The 14,672-nt window shown below is 39.2% G+C and overlaps 1 protein-coding gene across 1 annotated transcript; it reads left to right on the top strand.

Moving 5' to 3' along the window:
• Positions 1-4,406: 4,406 nt before the first annotated feature.
• On the top strand, positions 4,407-6,131 carry LOC129922707 (dynein heavy chain-like). Its single transcript, XM_056009641.1, has one exon. The coding sequence runs from the start codon at positions 4,407-4,409 to the stop codon at positions 6,129-6,131; it is 1,725 nt and encodes a 574-aa protein (XP_055865616.1).
• Positions 6,132-14,672: the final 8,541 nt, after the last annotated feature.

Here is a 14,672-nt window from a genome sequence, read left to right on the forward strand (position 1 = left end):
GATTTGCCCGTTACTTTTCAAATGGTGATAGTTACCAATATCTTTCACTTGCCTTGTAATTGTCATGAGAAAGATTGACAGCTTCAACAGCATTCTTCTTTTAAGGACACATTTCTTCCATCACTGCTAACAAGCATTTTTTTGTTACACAATCGCTAACGGACTACGGCTTCATGTCTCTACTTACAATGTGAACAACTCTCTAGCTAGCCTTAAGTTTTACTCATTTTCTGGTCTCCTATTCGTAAATATTCTCATCGATCAACCAATCTAGGTGAAATAAAAAAAAATTGCTGACTTATTTATGTGTTTGGCTTCATAAAGCTATTTAATGTTATGTTATCTAACAAGAGCCATTCTTTCTTGATAAAACAGATATGTTGTTTCTTTATCGACACCAAATCAATAAACAAAAAATGTGAGAACCTAACGAAGGAAAATATTTTTGTTCACATTTGCTCTCCACTTTATGCCGACGTTTCTGGAATCATGTCACGGGCCGGATGTGGCCCGTGGGTATTATTTTTTGGGTATCACAACAATAAAGTAGGCCTAGATATTTATATTGTTTCCTTAAACATTAAGTTTGGTATATCTAGGAGTATTAATTAGAGGTTTTTTTTTCGTTATGGACTATGAGAGTGTGTATGGACCTTTACAAAGTCTCTCTCCCTGGCTCTCTTTTATTTAAATGCGTCGTCACTATTGCATACTATAAATTAATGAAAGATCGAAAGTTATGAACAATGCCAAGTTGTAACTAATAGAAAGTTATGAAATAATAACAAACAAGTAATATTTACTAATATCATGTTTTAATAGATAAAAAATAATAATTATAAACTTGCGTGATAATAATAACTGTTACAACGAGGTCAATAAGTGGCATAAATAGACTTCAATATTATTTCTCTATCTCACCTGCGCATGGTGCCAGCTCAACTTTTCATTAAAATATTTATAACATTTTCCGTTGACGGCTGTAGAACTATCACCAGGACCTGAACACGGTTGTAGAGCAATGTAATCTAGCGACAAAAAAAAAATATTGCGTTAAATAATTATAGACTATCTGGTAATGTCTAACAAATAGATTTTACGAGTGAATTTTAATTCGTTTGTATTCTGACTTCAGAGCAATTAGATTCCTAATGAACACCATCAGACTTTATTGAGAACTTCTTTCTTCATAATTAGTAGCGATTTAGTGTTTTTTAATCACCATTCAGTTAGCGTAGACAATTGACAGTCTCATATTACAAATGCATTAGGAGAAAGACAGAGGTAGTCAAAGAGACAGAGCAAGAATGAGAGATGGGGGAGTATGTGATAATAAAAGTTTTAAAAAATTCAGATATTTAACTAAATAAGATTTAAAGTGTAAAAAAAAGGTCGTCTGAAGTTAGGACGCGTGATACTAAGGTCTCCTACTTTTCAGGGTCAGTAACTATTTTATATTTATCAACCTCTGAAAAAACAAGCGAGAATCCTCTCTAACTTTGTCTGACAGCGTTACTGTTCTTGCCAAGCTTATATCAACTGACTCTGTGTGTGTGTATGTCTAATACAATTGTATTTCTACTACGCCGGATTAAGTTGAAATTTTGAAGAATATTTTCTTGAGTAAACACAATTCAATTAAAAATCAATTTAAAATATTAACAATTCATTTATGAACTATTGGTAATTAATTTATTTGTTTGGTATCGAAGGGTGTGATAAGAAGATGGATGAAATACTGTTTAGAGATGTATAACTTTGAAATCTCAGAAGATGCAGAGCTACTAAATTTCCCAGCAGTATCCAACGTCAACAAATATCATAGCCTTTGCTCGGAAGTAGTATCAGCAGGGAAAGGGTTAAATTAAGCGGGAGTTGACGGGCTGGAGAGGAAACCATGATAAACGTACTTTTTCAAATTGAGATGCTACAGAAAGATTCTATGTATCACATTTAAAGACAGCATCATAACAAAAAGAAGAGATTAGAGACAGGGTTACTGCAGCGATTGGACCCCACGATGATCAGTGAACTACTGTCAAAAAAGCTATTTAAATCTCTATAGCCATATTACAAGGTCTTCAGGGCTCGCATAGATCTTCCTTCAGAGAACAGTACCAGGAAAAAGAAAATGAGTCAGATAGAGAAAGTGATGGGAAGGAAAACAGCACAAAAGAATGCCCGGGACTGCCATCAAAGGCTTAAGGCAGAGAGGAAAAGGAGAAAGACGGTCGATAAATCTTGGGTGGTTCCCCAACGGTCCAACAGACTAAGTGACAGGTGAAGGTGATTTCCTATGCTAAATTTAGAATTATCATTTATTTATAAGTATAAAACTTTAATAAAATACTGACATAAACCTATGTAGAATTTAAACCCTGGGACTGATGGTACTATTTCCATAAAGAGCACAATTTCTTACTATTAAGCACAAAATTGGTAAGCTGCATTCTAATGCATGTTTTGGCGTCTATAATTTGACTATGTTGCAACATTAGAAAATCCTGCTTTGGTCAAATGGGAAACCGAAGTCAAATAACGGTAGCTCGTTGGGACTATTGTATACACTTCAGAGAAACTCGATCAGAAATCATTTAATAATTGACCTTTGTTTCTTTGTTTCAACACAGTTTGAATCTAGGTCAGTTCAAAGTTCATCATGATGATATTATATAATTTTTTTCCGCTACTAAGAAGAGCCAATTAAATCAATAGATATTTTCTTAATTTACTTACGGATTAAATCACAAGAAGGCCGACTAGTTTATTACTCTAATAGTTTGTGAAACACCTATTCAGGTCTCGTGGAACCATAGTGTTCAACGGAACACAGTTTGTGAAACACTGGTCCTAAATCTATTGTAAATTGAATGACATGACTGATCAAACCTAATTGATACAATAACGCAGTGTATAGGTTTCTTTCTTTTTTTTTTAAAGTATGATATATATATATATTTCTTTTTGTTGCAAGTATCAACTCGAATTGTCGCTCGTAAAACGAACAAAAATTTCGTTCTCGACGCTGCTCGTATCTCGAATTACTCGTATGTTGAGAAGCTCGTATCTCGAGGTTCCACTTTATTGAAATATTTGGCTGTAAATGTGAAGTTCTAATCGTTAGACTGTTTTTAAAAGTATTTTTTTAAAATATTTTGCTTGTTTTTTTTTTGTTGTTGTTGTTGTTGTTTTAGATAATTTTACGTTTCCCACACTTTAATTGAACATCTTATCTTATCTTATCTTATATAATAAGACTAAGACTAAGACTAAGACTAAGACTGCTTTATTGATCCTTACGGAAATTTGTTGTGATTACAAGGACTCCTTTCTCATATAAAGACAACACAACAGAAACATACACATAAATACAACAGACAACATAAAGAGTTCATTCAGCGACTACAAACAGGTATCTTGGTGCATTTCATGTTCCCTGATCAATGAGTGGCGGTGATAGAGTCTGACCGAGTGAGGTACGAACGAGTTTTTGTACCGCTCCGTTCTTGTTTTGATTGACAGCAGTCGCCCACTTCGCGACGACCTGGCGTAGTTCTGATGGAGCGGGTGGCCGTTGTCTTCCAAGATAATACATGTACTTATTGACAAACTATAAAGGATACATTTCTATACCACTGAAGTGTATAGTAATTAATATTTAGTTTTATTGATTAATTGAATTTTTCTAATGATTCACGTTCTTTAAGACCCAACTGAACTGGTTCGAAGAGCTTGAGTATGCCATCGATTGGAGAATTGGAGAATTTAAACTACAGACTCATGCCCACATATTAAATTAAGCAAAAGAAATAGCTCACTAAAATTGCAAATCATATTTGTAAGAAAACTAATCTTTCTAACAGAACATTTTCGTACAACTTACAACTATTTGGTGAAAAAACTTTCACTACTGGCAAACATTTCTGCACAAAATCCTAGAGAAACGTTCTAATGACTTCTTTACAGCGAGAGCAGACCAATAATCTATCTCATCTTATTTTAAAAAAAAACGTATACACGGAGAGCTTAGGTTTTCACACAAACTTAGAGATGACCCCGATAGATCATTCCGGGGTTCCGCTGTTTGGTAAGCAATGCAGGTAAAAAAAAACGTTTCGATCTTTCCATTCAGCATCAATATTATAAGATATGATGTAGTAAAACCAATTAGCTATGATGTACAGCCAATCAGCTATTATTATTATAGCTTTTATATAGTGCTACTTTCATGCTTATAGCATGCTCAGAGCGCTTTTGGTCCAATCTAGGAGTTGGTTTTCCGAGCTGCCTTTAGGCGCTCAGTAAACACAATTCTGCCCAAGTCGGTGTCGAACCTCGAGCCCCCTCTAGGTAGCAAAGACAAGCCAAGTTCAAGCGCACTTAGCCACTCAGCCACGCTTCCCACTATGAGCTATGATGTAAAGCCACTCAGCTATGATGTACAGCCACTTAGCTATGATGTACAGCCACTCAGCTATGATGTACAGCCACTTAGCTATGATGTACAGCCACTTAGCTATGATGTACAGCCAATCAGCTATGATGTACAGCCACTTAGCTATGATGTACAGCCACTCAGCTATGATGTACAGCCACTTAGCTATGATGTACAGCCACTTAGCTATGATGTACAGCCACTCAGCTATGATGTACAGCCACTTAGCTATGATGTACAGCCACTCAGCTATGATGTAAAGCCACTCAGCTATGATGTACAACCAATCAGCTATGATGTACACCCAATCAGCTATGATGTACAGCCACTCAGCTATGATGTACAGCCACTCAGCTATGATGTACAGCCACTCAGCTATGATGTACACCCAATCAGCTATGATGTACAGCCACTCAGCTATGATGTAAAGCCACTCAGCTATGATGTACAGCCACTCAGCTATGATGTACAGCCACTTAGCTATGATGTACAGCCACTCAGCTATGATGTACAGCCACTCAGCTATGATGTACAGCCACTTAGCTATGATGTACAGCCACTCAGCTATGATGTACAGCCACTCAGCTATGATGTACAGCCACTCAGCTATGATGTACAGCCACTCAGCTATGATGTACAGCCACTCAGCTATGATGTACAGCCACTCAGCTATGATGTACAGCCACTCAGCTATGATGTACAGCCACTCAGCTATGATGTACAGCCACTTAGCTATGATGTACAGCCACTCAGCTATGATGTACAGCCACTTAGCTATGATGTACAACCAATTAACTGTGATGTACACCCAATCAGCTATGATGTACACCCAATCAGCTATGATGTACAGCCAATCAGCTATGATGTACACCCAATCAGCTATGATGTACAACCAATCAGCTATGATGTACAGCCACTTAGCTATGATGTACACCCAATCAGCTATGATGTACACCCAATCAGCTATGATGTACAGCCAATCAGCTATGATGTTCAGCCAATCAGCTATGATGTACAGCCAATCAGCTATGATGTACAGCCAATCAGCTATGATGTACAGCCACTTAGCTATGATGTACACTCAATCAGCTATGATGTACACCCAATCAGCTATGATGTACAGCCAATCAGCTATGATGTACAGCCAATCAGCTATGATGTTCAGCCAATCAGCTATGATGTACACCCAATCAGCTATGATGTACAACCACTCAGCTATGATGTACAACCAATTAGCTATGATGTACACCCAATCAGCTATGATGTACAGCCAATCAGCTATGATGTACAGCCAATCAGCTATGATGTTCAGCCAATCAGCTATGATGTACAGCCACTTAGCTATGATGTACACCCAATTAGCTATGATGTACAACCACTCAGCTATGATGTTCAGCCAATCAGCTATGATGTACACCCAATCAGCTATGATGTACAGCCACTTAGCTATGATGTACACCCAATCAGCTATGATGTACACCCAATCAGCTATGATGTACAGCCAATCAGCTATGATGTTCAGCCAATCAGCTATGATGTACAGCCACTTAACTATGATGTTCAGCCAATCAGCTATGATGTACAGCCACTTAGCTATGATGTACAGCCAATCAGCAACCACAGTGCCATCTCATTTGTAACAATATATATTTATATCTATATATATTCAGTTAAAACAAGCCCTTCTGACATCTAATTGGATATAGATATACTATGGGGTAAATGATGTTAAAGTCATCTGTTTCTTTGACCAACGGTTAACGAGCAGGGTGTCATGTGGCCAGCACAACCACCAACCGCCTTTACTTTTCCCAACTAATGTCAGGTACCCATTAGAGCTGAGTGGACTCAGGGAGGCTCAAAAAAATCACTGAATTTCTAAAGTCCAGTCTTCACCTAGATTCGAATCCAGGACCCAGGTGCGGAAGCCAAGCGCTATTAACCATTCAGCTACCGTGCACCTATAATATCTATATTATTTAAAACTCTAAATTATTTCATTATATTCCTTAACATCTGTGACGATCACACTTGTCGGGGATTATATTATCAAACTTGACAATTCAATGAAATGAAGAAAGAAACACCTCTCTGTATTTTCTTAAAACTTCTTTAATAATACTTCTTCAACTTTCACATAAAATGACTTCTCAATTCAATAACAACTTGACTTAAATACAACTTAAAGATACATGAAACTTCACTTAGTATAACTTCAACTAATAAAACTTTAATTAAATGGACCCGCTAATATCACAAAACTTGAATAAACCTTTACTAAGAGAAGACTTAAGCGATAACTAAGCGAGGACCAATGCCCTACAAAAACTACTACTATACGAGGACCCCGTCTAACTGACTTTCCCTTAATTTATACCTTTCTTAATCGTACATTCCAGAATCATGGAAACTTCTCTCCTAATTATTTTAGTAACTTTGACCTTCTAGAAGCTGACGTGTGCTATTTTTTCCCATAACCTCTTTCTTTGATTGGATACCTAAAATTAACTTGTTTACACTGGACACTTGCACTGGTTTGACCTCGAGCATCTAGAAACTGGTCGAAATAGGTCACAGACTCGACTCGTGACAACATCTTTAAATGAAAGTAATACTAAGGATTTATCCAAGGAAATGGTTTACAAATGGCTTTTGTTTTAATAATGACACGGAACTATTTGTAAAAATACATTTAGCGGGTCTCGAACTGGTGATTTCGACACCTTCAGCATCTTGTACGAACGATCCTACCCAGTCAGCCAGCGAGCAATGTTTAAGAAAGCCATTACTTATTGATACAGTCATTCCATGTATCTGATTTGGAATTCTTAAGATCTAGTCTAAATCTATATCTAGAATCTAGATCCATATTAGATTTACGTAAAACTGTAAGCAGAAATCAAAGATAATCTATTAATAAACTTAAAGTGACTTTAAATTAAATAAGTAACTCAGTGATTGATATACTACGCCATGTTTTTTATAATCTAATTCATAGCCAAATTTAAATTAATTTCTTATTTACTATGGAAAATTATAACGAACGAACTAGAGTTATCCCGTGTAGCCAACGAGCTAGTAATTATGTTCTCAGCAATATACATAAACAATTACACCGCAATGAAAAACTTTCGCGCCTTTTCTGAGATCAGCGTCCATGTTCCGTGAAGTTCTAATGATATTGTAAAAAAACACCACCACATGTTACATTTTAAAAACAAAAAGTAAACTTCTAGAACACAAAAAAATTATAGCACAGAAACCTTATACGTTTAAAAATATCCATTAAGTCGGATTTTAAAAGATTTCCTAATATTTGTGATCTAAGCATGTCTGGCAGGCGGACGGACAATGAAAACACACATTTTATTCACATTTTATTCACATTGTATTCACCCTATTAAATGATAACTTACCTAGGCTGATAAAAAGTACGTGCACAAATAAGCTCCACTCCATGCTAGGAGAACAATTCTTTCAGATACTGCCTAAAACAAAGAATAGGATTAAAACGTGCATCTAATTAACATCGTTTTTTAAAAAGGATTTAAAGCAATGTTGTTATAGTTCTTGTAGTTATTATATATATATATATATCAAGAGAGAGTGAGGGAGTGAGAGAGCGAGAGAGTGAGGGAGTGAGAGAGCGAGAGAGTGAGAGAGACAAATCAGTTTTTGTACCCTCTCAGAGATCTATGAAGTATAAGAACACTTCTAAGCAATCAAAATATCTGCGTACTGTTTGAAAATTTTCAATGAAATAATTTTTTTAAATGTAATCTTTTAGTTTGAAAACTGTAAAATAGTGCCTCAGTTTAGAATCTGTGCAATGTAAAATAAATATTTGGATTGAAATTTTTGAAACAATTTTTTTTTATATTTAAATAATTCTTCATTCTATCTCAAATTTCTGTAACACAATCTTTTGAAAACATTCAAAATTCTGTTTGAGATCATTGTACGAGTGCTTTCTTCTATCTGAAATGTTACTCTTAAGACCCACAAGAAAAAAAGAACAATCTTTGTTCAAAGATTTTTTATAATACATTTTAAGTAAAGTGCCAACAAAAAATTGCAAAGCCTTACCTGGATTAACTTGTCGCGTAGAGTTTATCACCTTTATTGTAACTTTAATGTTAACCAATTAAAAGCATGGATCGATTGCGGTCAATTTCCAACGTCACTCGTGTAAAGAGTAATACACACTACATTCTTTATAGTGTCTCAGTTGTGTTTCAGAGAGTCTAAAGCGATTCGCTTTTTGTTCACATTCCTTGATGAATTGTTGTCTTTGTCCAAGTTGATGGTTGAAGTTTTATTTTTTTTTTTAGATATTATTCCACTTCAAAGGAGGCACGCAGTTTCCTCATAATATTTATAGAAACACCCATCAAGTGTTTGCTGACCTACATAACATGCGATTTGAGTACGACGGTACTGCCATGGATCGATTAAAAAATCGATCCTATTGAAAATACATGATTGTTTAATGCTGATGCACTAAAACTGAAGTGCCTTAACTAGACAGGAAGTACGTCATCGAAGTCGTTAAGAAATTTTTAGATTTACCGCGAAACAATTCCCAAACGTAAGCCGAGAATGGCGGTTTTCTGTTACATATCTAAAGAACGACAATCAGCTTATTTCGAACTGAATTATACGTATGTAAAACGAGTAGTTGGCGAGCATAAACAAATTTCATTCAGTATATCAGCCTTTCAATAATAGGCCTACGTTTCTATGTCCGACATCAGCCTTTCAAGACTACGTTTCTATGTCCGACATCAGCCTTTCAAGACTACGTTTCTATGTCCGACATCAGCCTTTCAAGACTACGTTTCTATGTCCGACATCAGCCTTTCAAGACTACGTTTCTATGTCCGACATCAGCCTTTCAAGACTACGTTTCTATGTCCGACATCAGCCTTTCAAGACTACGTTTCTATGTCCGACATCAGCCTTTCAAGACTACGTTTCTATGTCCGACATCAGCCTTTCAAGATTACGTTTCTATGTCCGACATCAGCCTTTCAAGACTACGTTTCTATGTCCGACATCATCCTTTCAAGACTACGTTTCTATGTCCGACATCAGCCTTTCAATACTACGTTTCTATGTCCAACATCAGCCTTTCAATACTACGTTTCTATGTCCGACGTCAGCCTTTCAAGACTACGTTTCTATGTCCGACATCAGCCTTTCAAGACTACGTTTCTATGTCCGACATCAGCCTTTCAATACTACGTTTCTATGTCCGACATCAGCCTTTCAATACTACGTTTCTATGTCCGACATCAGCCTTTCAAGACTACGTTTCTATGTCCGACATCAGCCTTTCAAGACTACGTTTCTATGTCCGACATCAGCCTTTCAATACTACGTTTCTGTGTCCGACATCAGCCTTTCAATACTACGTTTCTAAGTCCGACATCAGCCTTTCAAGACTACGTTTCTATGTCCGACATCAGCCTTTCAATAATACGTTTCTATGTCCGACATCAGCCTTTCAAGACTACGTTTCTATGTCCGACATCAGCCTTTCAAGACTACGTTTCTATGTCCGACATCAGCCTTTCAATACTACGTTTCTGTGTCCGACATCAGCCTTTCAATACTACGTTTCTAAGTCCGACATCAGCCTTTCAAGACTACGTTTCTATGTCCGACATCAGCCTTTCAATAATACGTTTCTATGTCCGACATCAGCCTTTCAAGACTACGTTTCTATGTCCGACATCAGCCTTTCAAGACTACGTTTCTATGTCCGACATCAGCCTTTCAATACTACGTTTCTATGTCCGACATCAGCCTTTCAAGACTACGTTTCTATGTCCGACATCAGCCTTTCAAGACTACGTTTCTATGTCCGACATCAGCCTTTCAAGACTACGTTTCTATGTCCGACATCAGCCTTTCAAGACTAGGTTTCTATGTCCGACATCAGCCTTTCAAGACTACGTTTCTATGTCCGACATCAGCCTTTCAAGACTACGTCTCTATGTCCGACATCAGCCTTTCAAGACTACGTTTCTATGTCCGACGTCAGCCTTTCAAGACTACGTTTCTATGTCCGACGTCAGCCTTTCAAGACTACGTTTCTATGTCCGACATCAGCATTTCAAGACTACGTTTCTATGTCCGACGTCAGCCTTTCAAGACTACGTTTCTATGTCCGACGTCAGCCTTTCAAGACTACGTTTCTATGTCCGACGTCAGCCTTTCAAGACTACGTTTCTATGTCCGTCATCAGCCTTTCAAGACTACGTTTCTATGTCCGTCATCAGCCTTTCAAGACTACGTTTCTATGTCCGACGTCAGCCTTTCAAGACTACGTTTCTATGTCCGACGTCAGCCTTTCAAGACTACGTTTCTATGTCCGACGTCAGCCTTTCAAGACTACGTTTCTATGCCCGACGTCAGCCTTTCAAGACTACGTTTCTATGTCCGACGTCAGCCTTTCAAGACTACGTTTCTATGTCCGACGTCAGCCTTTCAAGACTACGTTTCTATGTCCGACGTCAGCCTTTCAAGACTACGTTTCTATGTCCGACATCAGCCTTTCAATACTACGTTTCTATGTCCGACATAAGCCTTTCAAGACTACGTTTCTATGTCCGACGTCAGCCTTTCAAGACTACGTTTCTATGTCCGACATCAGCCTTTCAAGACTACGTTTCTATGTCCGACATCAGCCTTTCAAGACTACGTTTCTATGTCCGACATCAGCCTTTCAATACTACGTTTCTATGTCCGACATAAGCCTTTCAAGACTACGTTTCTATGTCCGACGTCAGCCTTTCAAGACTACGTTTCTATGCCCGACGTAAGCCTTTCAAGACTACGTTTCTATGTCCGACATCAGCCTTTCAATACTACGTTTCTATGTCCGACATCAGCCTTTCAAGACTACGTTTCTATGTCCGACATCAGCCTTTCAAGACTACGTTTCTATGTCCGACATCAGCCTTTCAAGACTAGGTTTCTATGTCCGACATCAGCCTTTCAAGACTACGTTTCTATGTCCGACATCAGCCTTTCAAGACTACGTCTCTATGTCCGACATCAGCCTTTCAAGACTACGTTTCTATGTCCGACGTCAGCCTTTCAAGACTACGTTTCTATGTCCGACGTCAGCCTTTCAAGACTACGTTTCTATGTCCGACATCAGCATTTCAAGACTACGTTTCTATGTCCGACGTCAGCCTTTCAAGACTACGTTTCTATGTCCGACGTCAGCCTTTCAAGACTACGTTTCTATGTCCGACGTCAGCCTTTCAAGACTACGTTTCTATGTCCGACGTCAGCCTTTCAAGACTACGTTTCTATGTCCGACGTCAGCCTTTCAAGACTACGTTTCTATGTCCGACGTCAGCCTTTCAAGACTACGTTTCTATGTCCGACGTCAGCCTTTCAAGACTACGTTTCTATGTCCGACGTCAGCCTTTCAAGACTACGTTTCTATGCCCGACGTCAGCCTTTCAAGACTACGTTTCTATGTCCGACGTCAGCCTTTCAAGACTACGTTTCTATGTCCGACGTCAGCCTTTCAAGACTACGTTTCTATGTCCGACGTCAGCCTTTCAAGACTACGTTTCTATGTCCGACATCAGCCTTTCAATACTACGTTTCTATGTCCGACATAAGCCTTTCAAGACTACGTTTCTATGTCCGACGTCAGCCTTTCAAGACTACGTTTCTATGTCCGACATCAGCCTTTCAAGACTACGTTTCTATGTCCGACATCAGCCTTTCAAGACTACGTTTCTATGCCCGACGTCAGCCTTTGAAGACTACGTTTCTATGTCCGACGTCAGCCTTTCAAGACTACGTTTCTATGTCCGACATCAGCCTTTCAAGACTACGTTTCTATGTCCGACGTCAGCCTTTCAAGACTACGTTTCTATGTCCGACATCAGCCTTTCAAGACTTCGTTTCTATGCCCGACATCAGCCTTTCAAGACTACGTTTCTATGCCCGACGTCAGCCTTTCAAGACTACGTTTCTATGTCCGACGTCAGCCTTTCAAGACTACGTTTCTATGTCCGACGTCAGCCTTTCAAGACTACGTTTCTATGTCCGACGTCAGCCTTTCAAGACTACGTTTCTATGTCCGACGTCAGCCTTTCAAGACTACGTTTCTATGTCCGACGTCAGCCTTTCAAGACTACGTTTCTATGTCCGACGTCAGCCTTTCAAGACTACGTTTCTATGTCCGACGTCAGCCTTTCAAGACTACGTTTCTATGCCCGACGTCAGCCTTTCAAGACTACGTTTCTATGTCCGACGTCAGCCTTTCAAGACTACGTTTCTATGTCCGACGTCAGCCTTTCAAGACTACGTTTCTATGTCCGACGTCAGCCTTTCAAGACTACGTTTCTATGTCCGACATCAGCCTTTCAATACTACGTTTCTATGTCCGACATCAGCCTTTCAAGACTACGTTTCTATGTCCGACATCAGCCTTTCAAGACTACGTTTCTATGTCCGACATCAGCCTTATGTCCGACATCAGCCTTTCAAGACTACGTTTCTATGTCCGACATCAGCCTTTTTAATACTACGATTCTGTGTCCGACATCAGCCTTTCAATACTACGTTTCTAAGTCCGACATCAGCCTTTCAAGACTACGTTTCTATGTCCGACATCAGCCTTTCAATAATACGTTTCTATGTCCGACATCAGCCTTTCAATACTACGTTTCTATGTCCGACATCAGCCTTTCAAGACTACGTTTCTATGTCCGACATCAGCCTTTCAAGACTACGTTTCTATGTCCGACATCAGCCTTTCAAGACTAGGTTTCTATGTCCGACATCAGCCTTTCAAGACTACGTTTCTATGTCCGACATCAGCCTTTCAAGACTACGTCTCTATGTCCGACATCAGCCTATCAAGACTACGTTTCTATGTCCGACGTCAGCCTTTCAAGACTACGTTTCTATGTCCAACGTCAGCCTTTCAAGACTACGTTTCTATGTCCGACGTCAGCATTTCAAGACTACGTTTTTATGTCCGACGTCAGCCTTTCAAGACTACGTTTCTATGTCCGACGTCAGCCTTTCAAGACTACGTTTCTATGTCCGACGTCAGCCTTTCAAGACTACGTTTCTATGTCCGACATCAGCCTTTCAAGACTACGTTTCTATGTCCGTCATCAGCCTTTCAAGACTACGTTTCTATGTCCGTCATCAGCCTTTCAAGACTACGTTTCTATGTCCGACATCAGCCTTTCAAGACTACGTTTCTATGTCCGACATCAGCCTTTCAAGACTACGTTTCTATGTCCGACATCAGCCTTTCAAGACTACGTTTCTATGTCCGACATCAGCCTTTCAAGACTACGTTTCTTTGTCCGACATCAACCTTTTAAGACTACGTTTCTATGTCCAACATCAGCCTTTCAATACTACGTTTCTATGTCCGACGTCAGCCTTTCAATACTACTTTTCTATGTCCGACGTCAGCCTTTCAAGACTACGTTTCTATGTCCGACGTCAGCCTTTCAAGACTACGTTTCTATGTCCGACGTCAGCCTTTCAAGACTACGTTTCTATGTCCGACGTCAGCCTTTCAAGACTACGTTTCTATGTCCGACGTCAGCCTTTCAAGACTACGTTTCTATGTCCGACGTCAGCCTTTCAATACTACGTTTCTATGTCCGACGTCAGCCTTTCAAGACTACGTTTCTATGCCCGACGTCAGCCTTTCAAGACTACGTTTCTATGCCCGACATCAGCCTTTCAAGACTACGTTTCTATGCCCGACATCAGCCTTTCAAGACTACGTTTCTATGTCCGACATCAGCCTTTCAAGACTACGTTTCTATGTCCAACATCAGCCTTTCAAGACTACGTTTCTATGTCCGACATCAGCCTTTCAAGACTACGTTTCTATGTCCGACATCAGCCTTTCAAGACTACGTTTCTATGTCCGACATCAGCCTTTCAAGACTACGTTTCTATGTCCGACGTCAGCCTTTCAAGACTACGTTTCTATGTCCGACGTCAGCCTTTCAAGACTACGTTTCTATGTCCGACGTCAGCCTTTCAAGACTACGTTTCTATGTCCGACGTCAGCCTTTCAAGACTACGTTTCTATGTCCGACGTCAGCCTTTCAAGACTACGTTTCTATGTCCGACGTCAGCCTTTCAAGACTACGTTTCTATGTCCGACGTCAGCCTTTCAAGACTACGTTTCTATGTCCGACGTCAGCCTTTCAAGACTACGTTTCTATGT

The sequence above is a fragment of the Biomphalaria glabrata genome, chromosome 14, assembly GCF_947242115.1.
Source record: "Biomphalaria glabrata chromosome 14, xgBioGlab47.1, whole genome shotgun sequence".
Lineage (NCBI taxonomy): Eukaryota > Metazoa > Mollusca > Gastropoda > Planorbidae > Biomphalaria > Biomphalaria glabrata.

What these genes read in the sequence shown, in the direction of transcription:
- LOC129922707 (XM_056009641.1), top strand. Translation starts at nt 4,407, where the DNA reads ATGAGCTATGATGTAAAGCCACTCAGCTATGATGTACAGCCACTTAGC.